Source organism: Chrysemys picta, chromosome 6 (genome assembly GCF_011386835.1).
Source record: "Chrysemys picta bellii isolate R12L10 chromosome 6, ASM1138683v2, whole genome shotgun sequence".
NCBI classification, from domain to species: Eukaryota; Metazoa; Chordata; order Testudines; family Emydidae; genus Chrysemys; species Chrysemys picta.
This window is the reverse complement of record NC_088796.1, coordinates 24,340,644-24,366,777: the sequence shown is the minus strand read 5'-3', so window position 1 is coordinate 24,366,777 and position 26,134 is coordinate 24,340,644. Positions and strand designations below refer to the sequence as shown.

Sequence of the window (26,134 nt, the reverse complement as noted above, 5' to 3'; positions counted from 1 at the left end):
CTTATATAGGCTCCTATTACCCCCCACTCCCGTCCTGATTTTTCACACTTGTTGTCTGGTCACCCTAAATGGGGAAGACAAGAGGAGTGAAGGAGTGGGCAGTGGGGTGGGGAAAGGAAAGGAGGCAGGGAGCAGATGGGTGGGACAGAGGGGCAGGGGGTGGGTTGAAGGGCTATGAAGTGGGGGCGAGGGCAGAGGGCCAGGTAGGTGGAGGAAAGGGGCTGGTGGTGGGGACAGAGGAGCTAGGAAATGAGGCCATTGGGGATAAAAGTGCAAGAGGCAGGCAGAGAGGGAGGTGGGCAGGGGCGGAGTGAGTAAAGATGGGTCGGAAATTAAGCAGGCGCCTCAGCTCCCCGCATTGGTGGGCTCGGCCACGGCCCATCCCATCCCTTCCCACAGCAAAGTTCACTACCCCGAGCATGGCCAGGGCGCTCGGGCGGTTCGGCCCGCTCTGGGCGGGGGGCAGGAGGCGACACCCCGGGAGCGGTAAGGGGGGGGCGCCCCCTGGGTGGGCGTTAGGAGCAACTAGCCCTGGCCCCGATCCGCCCCCGCCCGGCCGGTGTAGTACGGCCGCCCTGCCTGCCCCTGGGCCGGGCTGCTCCTGCCTGAGCGAGCGGGGCGCTGGGGCGGGCTTTGTCCCTCACAAACCCCGTCCGGGGCCGCCTCCGGCAGCCGCAGAGCAGAGCGTGGCAAGAGACCCCCGGCGTGCAGCCGGTTCACAGCCCTGGGCCGCAGTCCGCTCTCCGGTGCCTGGGCTCCACATTCACACGGGGGCAACCACGCTGGGCTGGGTCTGCGGGCTCAGGAGCTATCCGTGTGTGAACCCAATCTGCGTGAGCCCGCAGTCAGTCCGGAGGGGCTCTGTCTGTTTCAGGAGTGGCTAAGGAATCCGCTGGCCTGAAATGTGCCAAAAGACGTCCCTGGGGTGCAAGACGTGACTGTCTGGAGGAGTTATGTGTTTTAGAAGATAAATACTAAGGGGAAACATATAAGTTTAGTAAATCTATATTTTAGCTTTACAAAAAACACAAATGTTTAATGCATTTTCTCCTTGAATGAAATCTCTTGGAGGAAATATAACTACCTTGGTCCTCACTTATATTATTGCAAAAACAAATTTTCAAAGCAAGTTTGTTTCAGATGTGTGCTTTGAGATGTTGTGATAATCCTCCTAATCCACTGTATTTTATCAGATACACTTACACAGCAGGAATTGAAAAGCTCTTTCTCCATGCAAGCAAAAATGCCTCCTTGTGACTTTTCACCGGAAGAATATGAGGTAAGTCATGCACAGGGCACTGTACTTGGGTCTAGACTAGATCTCATTGCTAAGATCACCATTCTGCTGTATGCCGTAATTGTTCTGTTCACTAGCTTATTACGAATATTCTTCAGTGGCATCAGAAGCTTAGATCATGGCTTTTATCCTTCTCTGAGATCCTTTGGAGATCAGAGTTAAACAGAGTCTCTGTGGTGCTGATTAGAATACAGTAGAAGAACAATCTTAACCCAAGGAAAGGTAGCAATGAAACATTTTTCTATTATTTGTTTCCCTCTCACTGATTTTTAATACCTAATTTGAGGAGTTCTATAAAATGTTTTACCCCCTCCACCAAAATGTATGCCAAGTTAGTTTTTTGGGGGAGGGCAATGGGGTAGAGAGGGAAGGGGAAATGTTTGATTTTTAAGGAACTACTCTTATTTGCTGTCTAATGCCCCATGGCCTGTGTCCAGCAAGGAACTAATAAGTATCCGATCAGTTAAAAAGGTGTATTTTCAAGCAACAATCACATGAAAGATAAATGTATGACTTTGATATCATGAATTAAACACTTTTGAGTAGGTGTTCTGTTACTGTGCCAATTTACAGTTACAGAAATGTGTTTACATTTTCATCTGATGGTGACAAGATTTATGATGGTCCAGATATCTTCTGTGATTCTGTGGTTGTGGATCAGTTGCCAAGATAGCTCTGTATCCTGTTGTCACCGTGCCTCATTGGATCACAACTGAGAGTACCAAATTCAGGACAAGCTGCTGAGAAATAGGGCAGAAACACCAAAAGCTGATGGTTATTCTCCCATAAGATATACCAGACCAGAAACAAAAGTAAACTTCTGTTTCACCACACTGGCTAACAAGAAGTCAGAAAAGCAGTCTCCTTAGGTAGTCTAGTCCTGGTTTTAACACCCGACACTAGACTTAATGATGAGTGGTTATTTAAAACCAATTTCATCACACAAAGTTATTCTGATCCCAAAGGACCAGCCACATACCAAGTCAATATATTACTCAGAATCTTACTCAATAATTACACTGTTGCCAATCCTTTAGCATCTAAAGGCTTATTTATAAAAAGAAAGAAAGGTGAGAATTAAAATTGGTTAAAGGAATCACATACATACATTCATTGCAAAGTTCTTGGATCAGGCTTATCGCAGTGATGGAATAACCTGCTGGCTTAAGTCAAGTTTCTGGTTGCTTCCAAATGATTTGGAAGGTCCTCAATTCCTTGGTTAGAATGCTCCCATTAGTAAAAGTTCATAGTCCAGAGGTTAGAGCAAGTAAGAGGCAACATGGAGATGTTTCCAGGGCCATTTATAATTTCTGCCATGTGGAAAGAAACCTATTGTTCTCGTTTGAGGAAAATTACAGGTAACAAGATGGAGTTTGGGGTCACATGAGCAAGTCACATGCCCATGTTAAATCTGCTTAATTTGTAATAGGTTGTGGATTTCATAATCTTTAAGTAAGAGATCAGTGCAATATAGCACTCTCGTTTAAATTATGAGATTTCAGAGGTTTATATAGCCTAATTGTAGGTTAGTATTTATTTTAAAATTGTAGTTATTTAGTTAACTTGGATTCCAATGTGAACAAATTACGTTGTGTTGATATGATGAATCTGTAGATACGTTTAGTAATGGGGGCAGAAATGATTTCTTCCCTCCTACAGTCCTATTCCTATGAGCGTATGCTGAAGATCCGCAAACAGAATCTGTCTCCATCACTGAACATGTACTACAAGAAACCACTGCTGCTACATCAGGGACATATGCAGTGGCTGTTTGATTATGAGGGACGAAGGTACCTTGATCTCTTTGCTGGAATTGTTACTGTCAACGTTGGTCACTGTCACCCGTAAGTATGTTATTGTATGAGTTACACTGACTAATATAGAAATATACTTTTGCTTTTTTGTTTGTGGCCCTAGATATCCAAAGGCAGAATATGGCACGCTGTGTTTTGGTGTATCTGGGATCAGATTCGTAGATTCAAACCAGCTGCAGTGATCTTTTGGCAAATTAGCTCATTCCTCTCTTTCTTTATTCATTCATTCGTTCATCCGGTAGTCAGGAAAATGCCAGAATTTTAAGAATTAATAGCAGAGTCAGAAAAAAATTGTATGTATGTTGGATTAAATTAGTCAATCTTTCTTACTGCACACAGGAAGGTAACTGCAGCTGCCCAAAAACAGCTTGGTCGTCTGTGGCATACAACCAACATCTACATGCATCCATCAATCCAGGAATATGTGGAAAAACTAACAGCACTTCTCCCTGATCCACTTAAGGTACCTAAATCCCAGCAGGATAGATGACTGTTAATTAAAATAATTTTATTTCAATAGATAACGGAGAGTGCTATGATATTTGGAGACAAAATATTGTGATATCAAACTCATATCCTTATTTAAAAACCCCAAAGGGAGTGCAAAGCTTCAGGTAAAGAGAAAAAAATTACAGTTCTCAGGACAATGCTGATCTTTACAGTGAGCTCAGAGCCACACATGAATAAAACCCTAAACTGTTGCCCTACTGCTTGGATCCCTACTGTCTGAGTCACTTTCTCTTCAAATTTCCTCTTAAAGGGGCACTGTCAATTTAAAAATCACTCATAAGTTGAAAAATGTTTTGCATGCTATTGTTACAATTAGCACTTAAGTTTTACTTGGAAAAGAGACTTTGGGAGAGGAAACATTTTTTAATCCAGTTTGTTTATGTAGTACATATAAACTGATTGTAAAACACAAGATAGCTGGGGGACTCAGTAGCAGTAGTCCCTGGCAGATGAGACCAAACTGGGAGGGATTGCAACTGCTTTGGAGGATAGGGTCATATTTCAAAATGATCTCGACAAATTGGAGAAATAGTCTGAGGTAAACAGGATGAAGTTTAACAAAGACAAATGCAAAGTGCTCCACTTAAGAAGGAACAATCAGTTTCACACATACAGAATGGGAAGAGACTGTCTAGGAGTACGGCAGAAAGGGATCTAGGAGTTATAGTGGACCACAAGTTAAATATGAGTCAACAGTGTGATGCTGTTGCAAAAAAAGCAAACATGATTCTGGGATGTATTAACAGGTGTGTTGTGAGCAAGACACGAGAAGCCATTCTTCCGCTCTACTCTGCGCTGGTTAGGCCTCAGCTGGAGTATTGTGTCCAGTTCTGGGCACTGCATTTCAAGAAAGATGTGGAGAAATTGGAGAGGGTCCAGAGAAGAGCAGCAAGAATGATTAAAGGTCTTGAGAACATGACCTATGAAGGAAGGCTGAAAGAATTGGGTTTGTTTATTTTGGAAAAGAGAAGACTGAGAGGGGACATGATAGCAGTTTTCAGGTATCTAAAAGGGTGTCATAAGGAGGAGGGAGAAAACTTCTTCACCTTAGCCTCTAAGGATAGAACAAGAAGCAATGGGCTTAAACTGCAGCAAGGGAGGTTTAGGTTGGACATTAGGAAAAAGTTCCTAACTGTCAGGGTGGTTAAACACTGGAATAAACTGCCTAGGGAGGTTGTGGAATCTCCATCTCTGGAGATATTTAAGAGTAGGTTAGATAAATGTCTATCAGGGATGGTCTAGACAGTATTTGGTCCTGCCATGCGGGCAGGGGACTGGACTCGATGACCTCTCGAGGTCCCTTCCAGTCCTAGAATCTATGAATCTATGACACGACTCACGGCTGGTCTACACTAATGCTGTAAATCAATCTAAATTACACTAGTTCAGTTATGTAAGTTATGTAACTGAAGTCAACGTAACTTAGGTTAATTTACATTGGTGTCTACACCACGCTATGTTGATGGGAGATGCTCTCCCTTCAACATTCCACCTCTCTGGTACAGACGTCAACAGGAGAGCACTCTGCCATCGACTTAGCATGTCTTCACCAGACCCGCTAAATCAACACCGCTGCATCGACTGCAGTGGTGCCGATTTAGCCAGTAGTGTAGACATGGCCTCATTAGTAAGGCTAAGATTTTGTCATGGTTATTTTTAGTTAAAGTCATGGACAGGTCATGGGCAATAAACAAAAATTCACAGAAGCCGCAACCTGTCTGTGACTTTTGCTGCTACAAGCCATGCTTTCCCCCGCCACCCAAAGAGAAAATGGGACACCCCCAGCCGCTAGCCCGAGGTGTTCCCCACCCAGGGCCAGCTCCAGGCACCAGTATATGCTTGGGGCGGCACCTTAGAAGGGGCAGCCAATGTTGGGGTGGCGGGGGACGCTCGCGGTGTTTTTGTTTTTTTGTTTGGTGGGGCGGCGCTCGAGGGATTTTTTTTGTTTTTGTTTCGGCCGGGCAGCGCGGGGAGTGTTTCGGTGGCGCGGCACTGGGGGGGGCTTCGGCGGCCCGGCCTGGTGCTGAGGGGGGAGGGGGTTTGGGCGGCCCAGCACTTTGGGGGTTTGGGCGGCCCGGCGCGGCGCTGGGGGGAGGGGGGCGTTGAGCGGCCCGGTGGTTTGGGCGGCGCAGCGCTTGGGGGGGGCGGGGGTTTGGGCAGGGCGGCACGGCGCTCGGGAGGGAGGATCCACAGCGTGGCGCTGGGGGGGGGTTACGGCAGGGCGGCGCTCTTCTTTTTTGCCTGGGACGGCAAAAAAGTTAGAGACGGCCCTGTCCCCACCCCCACCCCCTGCGCGTGAGGCTGTGGCCCGTCGCTGGAAGCCTGAGGAGGGCCCCCTCAGGAGTCTGTCACCTGTGGCTGGAACCTTGCAGGAGGCCCCCTGAGGATGCTGTCACCTGTCACTGCTGCTACCGGAACCCTGCCAGGGCCCCGCTGGCTGCTAACTCCAGTCCTGCAGCCCCTGGGACTGAAGCAGAAAATGTCACAGAAGTCTCTGAAAGCCATGGATTCCGTGACTTCCATGACCTCCATGACATAATTGTAGCCTTACTCATTAGCAGTAGTCCCTGACACTACTTTAAACTGCTGGTTGAAAGCATAGTATGCACAAGCTACCTGAATACGTGCCTAGGGTTTTGGGTGGGATTGTACTCTGGATGGCTAGCCCCTTGTGACACCATGGCTGCACCTCTTATTTTAGCATTCTTGCTCAATCAGAGCTAGTGCAGGTGTCTCCTCGAGCAGGAAATTACACCTTCCATCTCCAGTATAGACATAACCTATAATGGGACATCCTGCCATTGGCCCTCATAGACAGCACATGAGCATCACTAAGTTTATTTCAGTTTGGAGTTCCTCTTGTCAGTGACAGGATATCATTCCAAGTGCTGAGTGATACTTTATATGAAAATAAATCTGTCTTGTACTGAATAAACAGATGCATTCAATATTTCAAACTCTTTGAAGGGAAACTGCAGGAAAATTTATTCTTTAAACAGCTGCATTTAGTTAGATTTGCCATTGTGAAACAAAGTAAATGTTCAGTATAATGAGATTACAATTGTGCTATTTATTCTTCCTTAGGTGGTTTACCTGACTAATAGTGGGTCAGAAGCCAATGATTTGGCTATGTTCATGGCAAGGGTTTATACTCGTAACTTTGACCTCATCTGTTTCAGGTAATTATATTAGGGTGTTTTATGAAACTCCCTTTTCATAATCAATCTGTATATCTGTATATTGTGTGAAAAAGAGGCTGAGACCTTGTTAACCAGATTCTGCCACAGACACATCCTAAAAATTCATTTGTCTGCCAAAATAGAGTAAAATTTTGCCGACCGCGTCTGAAATCGCGCATGTTAAATGTGCGTAAGATGCGACAGACCTGTATTATTTTTTAAGTGTGCTTTAAATTGCAATGAAAACTCCCAGCTGGTAGGCACTCAAAACAGAGTAGCATATAAGGCAGAGGCATCCCTTACTGGATGCACCCATGTTTTCCAATGATTTGCTGTCTTCCACATACACATCAGAAACCAGCCTTCTGTGAATACTGATATTGTTTCCTCCTAAAAACTTTTGCAGCTAGTGTAATCAGAAGAAAATGAATGTTGTTTGTGTGCTTTGTTCTGTTCACACAGAGGAGGATACCACGGAGCCAGTCCATACACACTGGGCTTGACGTCCATTGGCTCTTATAAGCATGGTGTCGCCAATGGGTTTGGCTGCCAAACAGTGAGGTTTGCTTTTTGTAATATCTGCTGAATAACAAGTCTTCTGTTTGTCTGAATATTACAGCATTCATGTAATGCCTTACATCTTCAAGCCTCCCTGTAGCCCTCTGAGGTTGATAAGTAGTATATATACAGCCTAATTCACCATTTCACTGCACCCTTGTGTATCCACACAGAGCAAATGAAGAATGCTAGCAATGAGAATGATAGTGTTTTATACCCATTTGGCTCTCGCTTTGTACTGGTATAAATGCTGCACAAGATGCAGAGCAATGGCATATTGCCCTTTGGGTCCTATTCTTAGGTCTGTTAGGGCAGGTTTGTCCTGGTTTGCTGTTGCAAAGCTGCTTAAAGATGGCCCATAGGGGATTCCCTTTTGGACTGAAAATATTTTGGAAATATATAGTGACTCCAACAACACCCCCTCAGAATCCCCACCCTAGGGGTTGTGTCTGGGGAAAGGGGTGTGCATGGTATCTCTACAGCTTGGTGACCCAGGGCTGCGGGAATGGTTTCTAGAGGCTGTGGCAGCTGGTGTTGGCTACTGTAATCTATGCCAGGAACCAGACCAGCCACAGAATTGGCCCCCAAAGGGCTCCTTTGTGATGTGCTCCTTCCCCCTGGCTCTTCGAAGCATCCAGCCTTCTTTGAGTGCAGCTGAGAATCTGGCCCATAGAATTTATTAAATGACTTGCCCATTGTCACATAGTCATTGGCAGAGTCAGGATTAGAGTGTATAAGTTCCTGGCTTCCAGCCCACTATCATGAGTCCACTAGACTTCACTGCGTCCCTCTAAGGTGGATAACTGGATGGAAAACAGTACTCAGAGTAGTTATCAGTGGTTCATTGTCCAATGTCTAGGACACACCAAATGATGTCCTGCCAGGAGTCTATCCTGAGTCTGGTACTAGTCAATATTTTCACTAATGACTTGGATAATGGAGTGAATATGCTTATAAACTTCACAGATGACACTAGGCTGGGAGGGGTTGCAAGTACTTCGGAGGACAGCATTAGAATTTAAAATGACCTTGATGAATTGGAGAAATTATTGAAATCAACAAGATGAAATTCAATAAAAACAAGTGCAAAGTACTACAGTTGGGAAGGAAAAATCAAATGCACAAATAGGAAAATGGGGAATATATGTGACTAGGCATTAGTACCACTGAGAAGGATCTGGGGTTATAGTGGATCACAAATTGAATATAAGTCAACAATGTGACGCAGTTGCAAAAAAGGCTAATATCTTTCTGGGGTGTATTAACAGGAGTGTCATATGTAAGACACTGGAGGTAATTGTCCCACTCTGCTCTGCTCATCACTGATGAGGCCTCAGCTGGAGTGTTTGTGTCCAGTTTTGGATGCCACACTTTAAGAAAGATGTGGACAAATTAGGGGGAGTCCAGAGGAGAGCAATAAAAATGATAAAAGGTTTAGAAAACCTGACCTAAGAGAAAGGGTTAAAAAACCTGGTCATGTTTAGTCTTAAGCAAAGACGACTGAGGGGGGTATTTGATAAGTTTTCAAATATGTTAAGGGCTGTTTATAATGAGGACTGGGATCAATTGTTCTGCATGTCCACTGAAGGTAGGACAAGAATTAATCCATTTAATCTGCACCAGGGAGATTCAGGTTAGATATTAGGAAAAGCTTCAGACCATAAGGAAAGTTAAGCTCTGGAACAGGCTTCCAAGCAAGATTGTGGAATCCCCATCCTTGGTGATTTTTAAGAACAGGTATAGACAAAAACCTGTCAGGGATGGTTGAGTTATACTTGGTCCTGCCTCAGCGCATGGGGCTAGACTAGATGATCTCTTAGGGTCCCTTCCAGCCCTATAATTCTCTGACTTTACTGCTCTTTTTCTAGGGATTCTTGGAATTAAACTGGCCATTTTGGACAAAACTGTAGTGAATCTTGGGTAACAATAATTAACTAACATAACTAAAAAATAAACAGGTCAGCCGTGAGTGAATACCCCCAAAAATAGTCACTTGAGGACAGAATGTTTCTAACTTCAGAAACTTTAATTTCTGGCCTTCTCCCTCACTTTCTGCATGAGGCCTCAAATCTGTGAGGGGGCAAATGGTCCTTATTTATTTTTTTCACAAGTTGTTTTCGGATTTTTGAGTTCTCTTTATCACAACCTCTATTTAAACATAACAACAATATTGGAATAAGTGTTTAATGACTTTCGAATGATCAGTGTAAATAAAAACAATTCTGTTGATCAGTACTTACATTCCTCACACTGGCAAAATTACAGCTGTTTGTTGTGCTTTGCAGACAATGTTACCAGATGTTTTTCGTGGTATTTGGGGAGGAAGCCATTGCCGAGATTCTCTGGTGCAAACTATTCGGAAATGCAGCTGTTCTCAAGGTTAGATTGTGGCAAAAAATGTCCATTGGTAGGTGCAAAAGAAAAGGGACAGGAGAAGGCAACTGGATGTTTAACAACATAGACAAATATACACTACTAAAAATGCACACTACTAAGAATATTACCATTTACTGAGAAGTTTGGTGATTGTAATTTTGGCAAGCAAGTCTTCATCAATATGGCCTCTCGGCTGTGATTTTTTTCAAAGGGGCTTAAAGGAATTGGATCCTCAACTCCCTTTCAGAAATATGTGGGAGCTGGGCATCTAACTCCTGTAGAATCCTTTCAAAATCCTGAATTGAGCCCCTAATGACTGAGTCAAGTTCAATTCTCATAATCAGTAGCCTGTTGCTCTGAAATATTTAGAGTTGCCAGGAGATTAGGGATACTAACAAATGTGTTTTCTGCTCTCCTGGGTAAAGTTTTGGTAGCTGTCCATCTTTGATCTTGAAGGGACGTGATCAACGTAAACTATAAATCAAAAACTCTGGAACATTGGGTGGCAAAAGGCATTATGGATGCTGCACAGTGTGTCCAGTCCATGTGAACATAAGAACGGCCGTACTGGGTCAGACCAAAGGTCCATCTAGCCCAGTATCTTGTCTACCGACAGTGGCCAATGCCAGATGCCCCAGAGGGAGTGAACCTAACAGGTAATGATCAAGTGAACTCTCTCCTGCCATCCATCTCCACCCTCTGACGAACAGAGGCTAGGGACACCATTCCTTACCCATCCTGGCTAATAGCCATTAATGGACTTAACGTCCATGAATTTATCCAGTTCTCTTTTAAATGCTGTTATAGTCCTAGCCTTCACAACCTCCTTAGGCAAGGAGTTCCACAAGTTGATGTGAAAGCTCCACTGTTCTTTTACAAGTGACGATTAGAAAATAAATTGTTTTTCTTCCAGGTGCAATAAACATTGTTTACTCACTTTTCCCTAAATACACAACAAAGCAGTCTCTTGCCATCTTTCTTTGTCGCTGATGGTGAATAAAAGGAGTAGCTTGCAACTACTTGAAGACATCTGGTTTGTGTTCTGTTACCGTACATAGTGATGCCCAGTCACATACAGTCATATTTTCCATAATATTCCTATCTGCCTTTTCATTAGAAATCATGCTGGACCAAGAGGTACTTAGTCTTATATTTATCATATCATAGACTTTAAGGCCAGAAGGGGCCATTGTGATTATCTAGTCCAGGGGTCTCAAACTCAATTTACCTTAGGGCCAGTGCCAGTTCTCAAATCCTCCGAGCGGGCCAATGTCACTCATGCTGCCCAGAACCCACTCCCCCACAAACTCCTCCCCTCACCTGCCTAAGGCTCTGGGACAGAGTTTGGGTGAGGGAGAAGCTCTGGGGTAGGGGATTGGGGTGCAGGCTCTGAGAGGGAGTTTGGGTGCAGAAGGGGTGAGAGGTTGGGTTTTGGGAGGGAGTTTGGGTGGGGGGAGGGAGTCCGGTGTGCAGGCTCTGGGATAGCATTTGGGGGTTGTGGGGGTGTGGCGATCGGGTGCAGGCTCTGGGAGGGAGTTTGGAGGCTGGGATGTGTGGGGACAGAGCGCAGGCTCTGGAAGGGAGTTTGGGAGTGGTACGGGGTGTGTGGGAGGGGGGTGCAGGCTTTGGGAGGGGGTCGGGGGTGAGGCACTTACCTGGGGCTCCAAAGCGGGGCGGGGGGCCTCCGTGTGTTTCTGCCCCCAGGCACCGCCCCTGCAGCGTCCCATTGGCTGCAGGGGCACTCGGGGCGGGGACAGCGCGTGGAGGCACAGCCCCACCCCGCCCCTTACCCGAAGGATGGGGCTGGCAGCCACTGGAGCAAGCAGGCAGACCCCTGAGTGGGGGCGCCTGGGGATGACAGGTGGGGCCAAGGGAGAGACCCGGCCCCAAAACTGCTGGAGCCCTGCAGGCCACATTGGGGAGGCTCACAGGCCGAAGATGGCCCAAGAGCCGGGAGTTTGAGACCCCTGATCTAGTCTGTCCTCCTGCACATTTCAGGCTACAGAACTTCACCCACCCGCTCCAGTAATAGACCGATAACCTCTGGCTGAGTTACTGAAGTCCTCAAATCGTGATTTAAAGACTTCAGGTTATAGAGAATTAACCATTTACACTAGTTCAAACAAGCAAGTGACCTGTGCCCCATACTGCACAGGAAGGCGAGCCTCTCCTCTCCCCCCCCCCCCCACCTCCCAGTGTCTCTGCCAATCTGATCTGGGGGGAAATTCCTTTCTGACCCCAAATATCGTGATCAGTTAGCCCCTGAGCATGTGGGTGAGACCCACCAACCACACAGCTGGGAAAGACTCCTCTGTAGTAACTCAGAGTCCTCCCCATCTAGTGTCCCATGTCTAGCATTCACAGGTGGGCCATGTGCCACTGTAGACAATCTTATCATACCATCCCCTCCATAATTGTCTCAAGCTGAGTTTTGAAACCAGTTAGGTTTTCTTATTCAGGCAAACTGCTCGTTCATTCCTTGGGCTGATGTTCAGTTCTTCTAATAACTGTCCCCCGCCTTGCATCTATAGCACTGGTCTGAAGGATTGAGCAAACCTCATATGCTGCAGCTTCCTATTGGCACGCTATGATTCTTTGGAACTTTTTAGAGAATAAATGGTTTAAAAAAGCTTAGTGGCTTGGGGGTTTTTTGTAGGAGGGGAGAAAGATGCCATACAGTCAGACTGAGGTTCTTTTGTAACTTCTGTGACCTAGGAAAACTAAGAAAAAAGACTGACTTGCTGCCACAGAACATATGTGGGGAAACAAAATGATTAATTTCCTTTGGTAACGCTAATCTGGGAACATTATAGTTCTTATTACATACGTTAAAACACTAAAGAGATGTTCTTATTTACATATGTTAAAACATTGCGGTTTCACATTATTAATCTAACTTTATATTATTTTCAGTACATTATTCTTATCAGTATTTCCTCAACACAGGCTGTTGTGAAGCAAACGACCGGTACATTGAACAGTTCAAAGACACTCTGAGTACTTGTGTGCCAAAGGCAATAGCCGGGTTTATCGCTGAGCCAATTCAGGTAAGTGACTTGTAATAGTAAAGTAAACCACAAAGAGCTAAACCTGAATGGGTCTTTTACAAGTTTGACAAGCCCTAAATGTAACTTCCCTGTAACAATAGCAATTTTAATCGTCTCCGAATCACTTTGATCATTCCAAAGGGTGGGCTGCAACATTACTTAAATCTTAACTTTTTTCCAGGAGGGTGACTTGTCAATCAGACATCTTGGAGAAATCCTGGCCCCATTGAAGTAAAATGGGAGTTTTGCCTCTGACTTCAGTGAAGCCAGGATTTCATTCTTTGTATTGTTTTTGTTTTTTGTTTTTTTCCCCCCTTGATATCTGAGAACAGGATTCTTATATTTTCCATATCCTGTCTACTCAATAACAGACCAGTGGGCAACTTGAGCTGCAGAATATTCCTACAAAACAAAACTGGTAAATCAGATTTTAGTCTTACAAGCCTTAATATCCCTTTCATAAATTGATTTTAAATATTTAGCAAATTATTTCTAATGAATATACAAGTATTTAATAAAATATGGCAGGCTCAAGCAAAACAGGTAATTTTAACCACTGTTGCCTATCTGGTTTGTGTTTAGCAATAGCATATATGCTATCAGTTGATAGATTAAAAAGTGTACAGAGCTCTGTTGTAAACTATTATTCTTTAAGGTCTTGTTTGCATTCTCAGGATATTGAAATGCTAATAAATTATACAAATGTGCAGGCTGTAACTTAGTTTATAATACTTCATTCCTAATTACATGTTGTTTTCCCTTCTGCAGTATATTGGTTCTGTAGACGTTGTCTGTTAAAAAGTATTAAAGTAACCCTGTAAGTTACAGATACCCAGTGAGTGTACAGTAAATTATCCTTTAAAATGCCTAATTGTTATAACATAGAGAATTAATTTTAGGAATTACTTTTATCTTCAAATTGCACTATGCCGAGTTTATCTAGCAAATCCACAGAATTCTCTCTCCCCCTCTGCTTTCCTTTGTAGTTTCTGACTCCCTCGCACTTAACTTCTGACTCTCCTCATCTCTGTCTCTTTTGGCAGTGCAGTTGTAGTTAAGTTTCATTTAATTCATACAGGCTCTAGGCATTCCCCTATGACATGAACCTCATAGTCCATTATTTAAGATATTAGTAGTCTAAGTTAGGGAAGTGAAAGGCCTGTTACGCCATCAAGTCCATCTTGCTCGAAAACCAAGGTTATGCCCTACAGTATGTTTTCTGGTGTTATACCTAGCATAATTTTAAATTTCCTAGTGCTGAGTTTTCAATCTGTTCCACTGGGAATATACTTTAGAGTATAACAGTTTCACTGAAGGGAATTTTGTCCTGATATTAGGACTAAATTTTCCCTTGCTTAGTTTCATCCCATTATACCTACGTATTCCCCTAATTTCTCTCCATCCACTGGGGTTTTGCAGCCTTTATATACTCCCAGATTATTTTGTTATCCCTCCATCTTTGGCAGTTTAGCCTAAGTGTATATATTTATTTTAGTCTTCTCCTAATCATTTTCTCCAGCTCTCCGTTCATGTTTGCTGTTGGTCTTTGAACTCTCGCCAGTTTGTCCCGTTCTGGTAATAACATGCCTACAAGTGATACAACTTTCCAGATATTGTCGCCATATAGAGTATAATTCTCTGAAGCATATTTGGTGTTGGTTCATTAGACAAGTGTTTCCGAAACTTTTTTTTGCCTCTCTTTAAAAAGCAACAGACTAACAGAAGTTTTGGGGCATAAGCTTTCGTGGGTGAATGCCCAATTCATCAGATGCAAGTTGCTTTTTACAGATTCAGACTAACATGGCTCTGTTACTTTGCCTCTCTTTGTGACCCAATCAGGGTCCAGATTGGAGGGGTGAGGGGAAATGAGATGGGACCTACAGGACTTGCAGATGGGGTCGCAGCACCACTCAGGTTTAGCCCATCTACTAGGTTGCAAAGGCCAGAGCGGGGAACTGGACCCAGCCCCACAGAACAGAAGCTGCTGCTGTGCAGTGAATAGGGATGGGCTCATCTCCCCTCCCCCACAACTCCTCTTCACATTGGGCCTGTAACCCACCTAGAACCTTCCTGCAGCCAATAGGTGGGTTGCGACCCACCGTTTGGGAAACATTGCATTAAGGAGAGAAAGCTGACATCATGTTTTAGCTTTCACTCTTCACTGTCTCCTAACTCTTCATATTGTTTTATTCTTATAGCCCATGTAATATTGATACAAAGTGGGAATTCAAGTTCAAAAGAGATCCACTTTCTGCCCATTTAGCAATGTGGCTAAACAGATCTACCACAAAAGGGACTTTGGTCATTAAGTCATCTAGTGAATTAAAGTTCTGCCTAGATTTCTCACTGTCTGATCACCCTGAGGTTTGCTCCTGTTTGTGGTGTAGCATTTGTGCTAAAGACAATATATTTGTGCATTTCTGACAGGGTGTTAATGGAGCCATTCAGTATCCTAAAAGATTTCTAAAGGAAGCTTTTCAGCTAGTGCGTGAAAGAGGAGGTGTCTGTATTGCAGATGAAGTGAGTATCCAGAAATACATTTTGGGGGGATTGAGATATTTCTGCCAGGCCACTACAAAATCCAGCAATTGCATGAAGGCAAAAGATAGACCTGGAAATAGTTTATATTAAATTCTAAATTTACTTTAATTAATCCTTTCCTGTTTCACAGCCTAAGAGGGGAACAAAGCGCGGCATTCCAGCACAAGAGCCTTTGCTAGACAAAGCTAGTAGCAGAAGTTATTAATCCTTCACTTTCATGTGCATTAAATTAACACAAATAGTACTCAGTGACAGTTTATGTTGCAAACTCTTAGGGTCCCACTCGCTGGTTGTGTAAATGGGTAGAGCTCCATTGACCTGTTTACATCAGCAGAAATTTTTTTCTTAAACTCTTACCATTACTCATTTGAGGCCTGATACAGAGAGGCTATGTCTGCATTAGGAAAACAGTTTTTACATTTGTAAAATTTTAATCTTTAATCAAATTGTGAAATTGTAGTGTAGACAAGGCAAGTACCTCTGTAACTTTAGAGGGGAGCCTGCTGCAACTCTTCTGCAGTTACCAGAGCCGGCTCCAGGCACCAGCGAAGGAAGCAGGTGCATGGAGCGGCCAATGGAGAGGGGTGGCATGTCCAGGTCTTCGGTGACAATTCGGCGGCAGGTCCCTCAGTCCCTCTCAGAGGGAAGGATCCGCCGCCGAATTGCCACCGAAGAATGAAGCGGCGCGGTAGAGCTGCCGCCGAAGTACCGCCGATCGTGGCTTTATCTTTGTTTCTTTTTTTTTTGCTTCGCCGCTTGGGGCAGCAAAAAAGCTGGAGCCAGCCCTGGCAATTACACATTTTAAATCTAATTTGCTTGGTTAAGACAATCTGAATTACTACTCTGTTAGGGAAGCAGTTTAAGTGACTATGATGGATGCTAGAGGTGTTAGGGGTGGTAGAATTATTACAGCTTGAAACTGGAGATTCTGAAAAGTGCTACACAGATGCAATTCCCATTGACTTTAGTGGAACTGACAGCTTCCCAGTCCCTCTGGCCATGTTTACTAGGAGAAAAGGTGTTAGCTCCCTCATTGTAAAAGAACACTTTCTTAGTATTGTAATTTTTATAGCTGGTCAGTGCTGGAGTACACCAAACCATTAAGGTACCAGTAATGTGCCAGGTGTATCATAACTCAGAAGCAAGCTCTGTTAGATGCTTCAGCAACTAGGCCTTGTAGGTGCTAATCCTGGTGTCCCAGTAACTATTCAGACACATGGCTAAGTGAAAGGGTATTTTATCAGGGCAGGCAGGAATGGGGAAGTTAGCGAATATCCTAGGCACAGAGGCTTAAACAGTTGCAGTTCAAAATGAGCAATAGCAGTTCTTGTTTGGGTCCCTGGGGCAGCCAATTGAGTTAGGGCTTTTCAGTTTGAGTACCTGGGGTGGCCTTTCCAGTCTGGTTTGTATTCAAGCAAAGATGAATTTGCAGATTTCAAGGACAGGATCACTTAGTGGTGAGTCTTTCATTAGGGTCACTTTGCACTGGCTCCCTGCCCTGTCGCTTCCCCATCAGTCCCACACAGACCCTGTTAACTTTTGGGGGAATTCTGCGCTACTGCATGTGTGCATAATTAATGAGATGTGCATATTTTAATTTTTTTGCACAGAAAAGGCTTCTGCCAAAATGTTGCTGCAGGTCTGTCTTTGGCCCACCAGAGGGCACTGTGGCACAAGAACAGCAGAGCTACGGGGGAAGGGGTGGCTGAGTGGGGCACAGACACTGGGGGATGGGGTGTCTGAGTGGGGGAGGAGGGCCACATGCCCTGCATGGGGACAGGGCAGATGTGCCTGGAATGGGAAAGGCTGGGGGTCAGCCAGGGTCTGCATGGGGGAAGCTCCCTAACACTCCATCCCCACCCCCCCAAAAAACTTGTTCCATATGTTTCCCACCCATACCCAACAACCCTCACAAGTTCACACCCAGGCTCCTTCCCAACAATTTACTTCCCTCTCCCTCAGCTCCTCCGTTACCCCTGGCTCCCCCCAGCCTTTACACCGCTTCTGAGGGTGCAGGAAATATGGTTCATTATTGTAGTTTAAATGAATTGTTACTCAGAGTTCTGTATTAATATGCCTAGTAAGGAATCTATTTGTCAAAAAAACCCATTTCCTGAATCTTTTTTGTTGTATGTATTGTTACAGACATATTTGCTGACCGGTACTTTGAAATAAATGACCAAAAATAATTGAAACTGGTGTGATTATAATGTGTTATTTTGACAAATAAAATATTCAGAATTTTAAAATATTGTGCGCAGAATCTTTTGGCACAGAATTCCCCCAGGAGTACCAATTGTAACATGGGGCAGTCTCAGCTTGTTCCTCACAGGGCTCTGTATACAATTCCTGGGGATTCTTCCCTGTATCTGGCTTACCATAGCAGTTTCTGCTTCCTGAAAATGCCCAGTCACTTCCTGAACAGGGTCCTTTCTCCTGCCTGGCCAAGGGAAAAGAAGGTATAATGGGGAATGTAGTCTCCTGCCTGGGCATTTCCTGGATGAGGATACATTCTCCTACCTGGCCAGGAGGAAGGGGATGTGCAGTGGTGAGGGACTGATGGGAATGTAGTCTCTTGCTTAGCAGGTTCATCACAGTATAGTTTCTCTAATGGAGTTCATTATATTAACTCAATTATGTTTTGAGTAACAATACTAGATTTAAATTGTGTAATAATGGGAGATAGTCTTAGGATGTATACAATACCACTTTTCATTTGTATCAAGTGTACAGTGTCTCTATAAATATGAGCTGTCAACAAAATCAATAGTGGAACCTGTCTTGGACTACAGTCACTATTTAGCATAGGAAAGAAAATGTGTGAGGATGAGTTGAATGAGGATCCTGCTAGAATAAAGTTGGCATTTAGAGTCTACGAGTGCAAATTGGTAACAGAAAGGCACAGATAAAATACAAAATATGAAACCAAGAAACAACTTAAACAATTTTGGATTTTCTTTTGAAAGGTCCAGACAGGGTTTGGACGAACTGGCAGCCATTTCTGGGGATTTCAAACACATGGTGTAGTCCCTGACATTGTTACCATGGCAAAAGGAATTGGTAATGGCTTTCCAATGGCAGCTGTTGTAACCACACCAGGTATAAATATTTGTTATTTTAAAGCATGAAGTTGAGGTGAATAATAAATACATTGTAGAATAACTTAAGTTTCCATAGAGCCTTTTGTCCAACCACATTACCTTAGAAATATTAATATAGTTAGTCTCAGAACAGACTTATGGGGTTGGTAAGTATGATCCCCATTGCACACGTACAAAATACTGAGGCATTGATTGTAAAATTTTTTTATCAAACTCAGATTGTGCTCCTCATTACACCAGTTCAAATCTAAAGTAAAACCATTAAAATCAATGGAGTTATACTGGGGTAACTGAGATCAGCATCTAGCCCAAACGAGTCGTTGGCAGAACTGACAGAACTCAGAAATCCTGATTGAGTTCACTGCCCTACCCATTAGACATACCTTTAATACTAAGGAAGCATTCTGGACAACTCTAGAATTGTTGACTAGTTAATACTAATGATTCAGTGGATTTAATGTCTCAGAGAAATAATGGATTTATTCATTGCTGTAGTGGATAATTCACTAGCTCTGTTGGAAACTTAAATGTTCATCTATTAAAATCCATTCACCTTCCTTTTAGCATCTGCTACACAGATCATATATTTTCTGGAACTTTGCCCTAAATCAGTTACCAAGAATATACCGTTTTCTTCTCCTTTTGCCTGCAGTAAAACGGAGAATGATGCACATTATTAAATGTGAAGCTAAAACTGATAAGTACTATCACCAGACTTCAGGTAATTGTGAGGCAGGAAATCACTGAGTATTCTTTTTCTTTTAGAGATTGCAAATTCCTTGGCTCAGAACCTTCATTTTAACACATTTGGAGGAAACCCTATGGCCTGTGTAGTTGGATCTGCAGTTCTTGATGTAAGAAGAAAGTGATACGTTCATAATGTCTTACACTATTGTTTGCTATGCGTTATGGAAGAGGCAGCTTCATGCTACTTCCCTTTCCAATGGTGGAACTTCTAATACATACAGAAAATGAGACAAACATTTATTTTTATTAATTCATGGGCAATATGCACTTGTAGAAAAAATAAATTGCCTGGCTATTCCCATTTCTGTAACTGATTTCAACTTGTAGCAGGAATAGGATTAAATTACTCTAGGGATAATACTGTGATTGACAGCTTCATCTTTTTCTTTCCTTGCTTACATTCTTTGCTTCCTGTTTGTCAATAGATGTATAAATGGAATTTACTTACGTAGCTCTCATAATTCTAAGTAGTTCTGTCCCATGGAGTTCTCATCATTTTTCCTTTAGAGAAATCCTCTAAACTAGCAAAAGCACTTATTCTGAAGTACACACTTAAAATGTATTTTAACCCTCAGAGCTGCCACTTAAAAAAAAAAAAGTCAATTTAAATCCTCATGCAACACCTTGAAAAGCATGAGCTGCACACATGCCCCTATTGATGTGAGGTAATTTAGTGTGTAACAAACAGCCACATTCACTTGGTCACATGTAAATATCCTTCCTTAAACCTCATTTTAAAACTGTATTGCCAGGTTCTGAACATCTGGCTCTCTTATTACACCATAAGCTATGTTGGTTAATTTGACAAGTGTAGCTTAGTTTTTTACAGCATTTCCTATTATACGTGAAGAGGTCAAATTTAAGGCAGGCTTAATAATACAAGCCTGTTGTAAATCTTTGCTGAGGGGTAATGAGATTGCAGGCTGGTTATAGGTGTGCAGATTAGCCAAATTCAGTATTTGATTCTTTCCCACATTGGTCTTTGTACATCATTTTTAACCAGGCTATTGCAGAAGACAGTCTACAAAAGAACAGTGAAGAAGTGGGGGCTTACATGCTATTGGAGTTTGCTAAACTGAGAGAGAAGTTTGAGATCATTGGAGATGTCCGTGGCAGAGGCCTTATGATTGGGATAGAAATGGTGAAGAATAAGGTTGGTAAATGGCACATGCCCTTCTATTTATCCCAGTATTAAGATTCAAGCTTCCTGTGAAATGACTGTATGCCGACTGACAGCTACTTCTCTGAAAATAAGGAGTCAGAACTCTCCACTGGCTAAAATTTAGAACGTTCAAAGTGCTTAATATATCAGAAACTCTGAGTAGTCCCATCTTAAAAGGCAGGACAATCATTACCTTTCTCCAAGGAGGGTGGTGGCAATGGAACACTTGTTGCTTTTTCCATAATTTAAACATCTAGCCAAAAAAAAGTCTCTCTCTTCCCTCCCCTCCCCCGCCTTCCACAGGACAGTCGTCAACCTCTTCCAGATGAAGAGATGAGTCCGATCTGGGAAGATTGCAAAGACATGGGAGTACTGATTGGCAGGGGTGGAATTTATAATCAGGTACAGTAACTGATGTGGACTTCTTTTATGTATCTTTTGTCCTGACTAAATCACAGTGGATTTGACTACTTCTGTTTAATTTAAGAATTATAAAAAAAAAAGTGAGTCTTGTTTACTAACTTCTGAATATAGCAGATCAAGAAGCTTTGTCTTAATCCTCTCAATTATAGCATATTCAATATAAATGTTATTTACTGCTGTTAAAATTCCTACCTTTCAGACAAGAAATGTGACCCTCAATAGTAATTTCTGATGCACCTAGCAGCCGGTTCTGAATTCCCTATCTCTAGTGTTTAGATACTCTCTAAAACAGCAATGCCTACGGCTATCAATTCTAGCCTGTTGTTCAGTTTTATCGGCAAAGCATACAATCAGGAGAGCTGATAAAATTCTACCCAGCTGGGAATAAGACAGAACATCTCTTCCTTGTGAATCCATCAATATGGGGGCATGACCCACAGTTAATAAATATTGTACCCAGTAAATTGTGTGAGAGATCTTATTTCACTTGAAGTGAAATAAGTTAAACAGGCAGCAAAGGATTGCTGGCATTTCCCTCCTCCAAGATAATGGTAGGGTTTATTAGCTTGCTGCTGTCAGTGTTCAGAGTCAGGATAGACAGGCAGAGGACTTAACCAGGCTCCCTCAGATCAGCCAGCTTCCTTGGGAATAAGTTACAGTAGGGAAAGGGGGCACTGGAGACTTGCTGATGTGCCTACTCCACCTCAAATTAATCCTTGCATTGCACAATCAACTGATAAGAACAGATTTGCACCTGTTGAAGGTCTAGTAATATTTCAGCCTGATTGTCTGAGGACAGAGCATCTGCAGACAGCAGCAGTTGTAAGCGTTGAACTTCTCAAAAAATCAGACCAGGCATGCATATTAATGATAGATTTAGACGGTTTGCCCTAGGATGTGTAGTTTAATGTTTGGAGAGCATGGAAGTAAATAATAATTTAAATCAAAACTCAGCCCCAATTGTAACAGGTGATAGGCACCAGCAGGGTTTACATAAAAGTCAGCGGAATTCAAATAGGAATGATTTAGTTCTGGTGGATTCAAACAGTTGGAAACCCAAATTAAGTAAGGGAACATATGTTAAAACTACATTGAAGAACAGAACCATGCAGAAATGTTTGCCGATTAAAAGAATGTATGATTGAAGTACACTACTTAAATCATATCTTACTAAAATAGATTCACGTAGTATAGAAAATAGCACTGTTTTCCCCCCTTCTACCCACTGGCTGTTCCTTCTGCTAGTTTTAATCTATTTTTCCACACTTGACTCCTGCAGCAACACATCTCAGGATGACTAGCTAGGGCTCCCTCCATTCATTTAATTCTTCTGCCCAGTTGTAGTATTGAGGTTTCTTAAATCACAATGTAGAAATACTCAACCATGTGCCTAGCATCTGCTAGTGTGGGTGTGGTTCTTGCATGGGAGTAGTTTGCCACTCTTAAGGCTTGGCTACACTTGCGAGTTACAGTGCAATAAAGGAGCCCCGGGCACCTTAGCTTACTCCCCGTCCACACTGGCAAGGCACAGAGCTCTCTGACTCCACAGCTACAGCGGTGCTGGTACTCTACCTCGACGGGAGTAATAACATTTGCTGCGCCTTGGGTACAACGGGCAGGCGTCAGTGTGAATGAGGTGTTGCGTTACTGCGCTGTGATTGGCCTCCAGAAACGTCCTATAATCTCTTTAAGTCAAGTGGCCCCTCTTCTCGTTGTTTTGAACGCCCGTAGGAATGTGGAAATGCCCTTTCAAAGCTCCATTTCTGACAGCCGGCATGCAAGCCATTAGTGTGGAATGCTGGGTGAGAGAGAGAGGCAGGGGCTGCTGCTGTCTGAACTTACAAGACAGCATGCTGACATGCTCTCAGCCCCCCAAAACCCCACTCTCTCTCCCCACATACACACAACACACTTCCTGTCACTCCACCCCACCCCTATTTGAAAAGCACATTGCAATCACTTACATGCTCAGATAGCTGCCCATAATGCACCGCTTCCACTGCAAGTGCTGCAAACGTGCCCATGCCAGTGCCCAAGCAGCTGTCAGTGTGGACAGACTGCAGCACTTCCCCTACTGCGCTCTACAAAGGCGGGTTTAACTCACAGCACTTAGGCTAGGCTGGTATTACCATTGTTACAACTAGTATATCTGTTACTTTTTCCAGGATTACTAACCCTTAAAAATGCTGTGATGGTATTAGTGTCATTGCACATCAATTGGTCTCTGCCTCCAGTTTAAAAAACTCTTTTCTTTTCTCTCCTCAGACATTTAGAGTTAAACCTCCACTGTGCATTACTAAACAAGATGCAGCCTTTGCAGTGGAAGTATTTCATGCTGCACTAATGAGACATTTGGAAAGAACAGCTGCAAATTAGTCTCTGAACAATCTTTCTCCTTACAGAGGATGTTTGGTAACAGTTGAGACTCACCCTCCAAGCCCTAAAATCTTGCTACAACTACAGCTGGCAAAAAATTTATAGTATGAAGATAAGATTGATCTAATTTTCCTAAACATGCAACTCTTAAGAATTTAAATGTGAAAGATTACCTTGACTCAGTTTGCTATACCTGCAAGAAATCAGTCTTAGTGTAATGTTAAGAAAACAATACCTATTAACACAAATCAAATGTTTTTAAATTAGGCAGTGCTGTCTACCTAGTCTGAGACTAGGTTTCCTGCACGTCACAGCAGCAAGTGAGATTGGCTCGTGTATTAAGGCTCGCACTACATGAAAGGGCATGCTGAATAGTACAGCCTTTACAATTATATCATATCAGGGATAGTTCTTCCTTTCTTTATGCCTGGCTGGTTTGCTCTTAGTAGCTGAAATTCTGGATATAGTTTCTACAGTGACAGAGGGAGGGCTCTGTGTAATCTTGCTCCAGTGACATTTGCTTAGTAGCTAGTGCACTTCCTAACCAAGACGGGAGACCCCATCACAGGACAAACAATACTTCGCTCCTGAAAAACACTTAGTGGAAAACTATGCTACTATTACACTCATCATAGGAAGTGAGGGGGAGGAGTGAAATTCCTCCAGGGCAGAGGGGCAGCTCTTCAAGCAGGGCCTTAGTGAAGGAAAGTTGTATGCGTAGCCTGTAACATGAGGATGGATTTTGTTTAGTAGTTATAGAGGAAGATACTTATTAAAAAAAAAAGTAAGGGCACAATCATTCTTCGGTGGGTTCTAATCCAGTCTCCTGCCCACCCTCAACAGTGATCTTTTCTCCTTTGACTGGTAGCAGCTCTCCCTCTTCACTCCATACCATCCCAGGCTGCTGACACAAGGTGCTATGTTCCCCTCCTGTCATCAGTAGAGAGCTCATGGATGTTAAATAACCTTTTTTCCCTGTTCAGGTTAAAGACAGGATTAACAATTCAGCTGTTAAGTATAAATTACAATTAATTATTGTCAATTCAGTTTACACATGAGTTAGTTTCTTGGTCCAATAAAAGATATCACACACTGCCCTTGTGTATTTTATTCTTTACATTTTGGCTGTGTATGCAAAGTTTAGGGATAGATTAACCCTTATTCTACAAATAGTTTTATAGTTGTGGGGCTTTAATTTGCATCACATCCTAGATAGGAACTGGGGTCCCATAGGGAACAGTAGAGAAATGTAGAAATCTAAGACATAAGTTTTTGTTGTTGTTATGGTGGTCTACCATGGACAGATGGTCAGACAGATACCTGTCCATCCTAACTCATATTAGAGGAGCTCTGTAAAATAAAAAGAATGTGTTAAAATAATTTATTTTCTCCCCCCTGTACACTTTCATTCATACAAGTCCCACCGGGTATCTAGGATGACCAGCTTTAAGAATATTTGTTATTTTTTTCAAGACTTTAAAGCCCCTGGAATGACCAGATGCAATTTAGTTGTTGGTAAAAAATTAAACACATTTTTTGTACAAGATAAAAATGTTTTGCCACACTGAACTGTTGCAGGCCCAAGAACTGCCTCCCAATTTAATTTAGATAGTAGGATTGCTGTCCTTTGGTTTTGAGTGTTTTCTTCAGATATGCATCCAAAAACTGACAGTTCAAAACAAGCGAAGTCCTATCTGTTTTTACGTTTCTCTTTTTTGCTTCTGCTATTCCCAGCACCATTTACAGCTGGTGCTTGCATTGCTTTTGCATGGCCTGTTGCCTTTAAGTGTTCAAACAGTTTATTCCGGGACTCAAATTCACAATTGCAGGTTATACAGTGGATAGGAATATCTTCATTCTGGTAGGAGAAAAAAATACATTGCTTCATGTTAGTAAATACTATGGAAACAATATAACCATATTTTATTGTTTTACTGGCTAAGGAAGAGTGCATATTGAACAGTTAACATTTATTTTTAACAAACAGATAACCTCTGAAATGGATAATAAGCATGAATGATTCATTCAGGAAAACGTGACCAACTCTTTTTGAACATTTGAAAAGTGTTCTATGGCGAATAAGCTTGATTCAACACTCCTTATTAAGTGCCAAATAGGCTCCTAAATGAACTACAGATCTGCAAGAAACACTAAGATTTGAAACAGCATCCCTTAAAGCAAAACTAGGATATTAGTTTTTTCCTGGGCTCATCTTTTAAAGCAAATTTCAACGTATTATATTCCCAATTTTTTTCTTGTTAAATATTTTCATACTAGCAGAAAAGACTAATATGTTTGTTTAAAGCTGAGTGACTGTAGGCATTTCAGAAAATTAACATGTGTGAGAAGGAATATGACTGATAGTTTTAAAAAAAAGTGCCATCAACATGTCTAACTCTTGTCTGTAAATTTCTATTAAGGACAGAAACTGTTTTGGGGAGAAGATGATTATAAGCAGTTACCAAGTTAAATCTAATCCTTCCAGATCTACTTACAGATTTAAAAAAAAATCCAGATCTACATCCACCAGCATGTGTATAATAATTATTAATCTATAAAATTGAGTTGTCACTATATTTGTACATTGCATAACACAATGGGGCTCCACCCTGGCTGAGGCCTCTAGGTGCTACTGAAACAGTTTCACAGTAATGGTCTACATATGTTTAAGGAAATAGCCGGGCCATTATTTTTAAATGGAATTGCATTAGTACCTAACACAGCTAACTAGGCTGGGAGTCCCCATTGCTCTAGGCACCATACAAACATATCGTGACAACAGCTCATTTGTTCCACATAGAGGCCAGAAGACAGATTTAAGGTTAGATGGATCTAGAAGTCCAAGATCGATGTATGTAGAAGACTATCCTAGATTAAGCTGAAATATTTAGCTTTAAAGAGGAACGGTTTTCCTCCAAAGAAAAGAATGTTTCCACTTTTCTTAGATTTTGGTAAACATGCATGAACAGAAAGTGTCTTATGGACAAATACATGAAAAACAGG

At 42.6% G+C, this 26,134-nt stretch overlaps 2 protein-coding genes across 3 annotated transcripts in view; one reads left to right on the top strand and one right to left on the bottom strand.

Annotated features, from left to right (window-relative positions):
• Window positions 1-228: 228 nt before the first annotated feature.
• AGXT2 (alanine--glyoxylate aminotransferase 2) lies at window positions 229-24,226 on the top strand. Of its 2 annotated transcripts, none has more exons than XM_005303597.4 (14): window positions 229-486; window positions 1,194-1,279; window positions 2,957-3,141; window positions 3,451-3,574; window positions 6,706-6,800; window positions 7,263-7,356; window positions 9,644-9,737; window positions 12,681-12,781; window positions 15,209-15,301; window positions 18,289-18,421; window positions 19,189-19,277; window positions 20,174-20,323; window positions 20,636-20,734; window positions 23,021-24,226. In XM_005303597.4, exons 1-14 carry the CDS (start codon window positions 321-323, stop codon window positions 23,129-23,131), a joined length of 1,620 nt encoding a protein of 539 aa, XP_005303654.3. In that variant the 5' UTR covers window positions 229-320; the 3' UTR covers window positions 23,132-24,226. The 2 variants fall into 2 exon arrangements, with proteins under 2 accessions (XP_005303654.3, XP_042701421.2); XM_042845487.2 differs by having other exon boundaries at window positions 312-486; window positions 2,957-3,087.
• DNAJC21 (DnaJ heat shock protein family (Hsp40) member C21) overlaps window positions 24,225-26,134 on the bottom strand; it is a 17,522-nt gene continuing 15,612 nt past the window's right edge. Inside the window, exon 12 of the mRNA XM_008171743.4 lies at window positions 24,225-24,989. Coding sequence (XP_008169965.1) covers window positions 24,822-24,989 — 168 coding nt within the window. The 3' untranslated portion in view covers window positions 24,225-24,821. The remainder of the gene's footprint in view (window positions 24,990-26,134) is intronic.

What these genes read in the sequence shown, in the direction of transcription:
- AGXT2 (XM_005303597.4), top strand. Translation starts at nt 321, where the DNA reads ATGGGTCGGAAATTAAGCAGGCGCCTCAGCTCCCCGCATTGGTGGGCT. An exon ending in AGCTGTTGTAACCACACCAG is followed by an intron (nt 18,422 to 19,188) that starts GTATAAATATTT and finishes TTTTTCTTTTAG; the next exon opens with AGATTGCAAATTCCTTGGCT. An exon ending in GGGGTGGAATTTATAATCAG is followed by an intron (nt 20,735 to 23,020) that starts GTACAGTAACTG and finishes TTCTCTCCTCAG; the next exon opens with ACATTTAGAGTTAAACCTCC.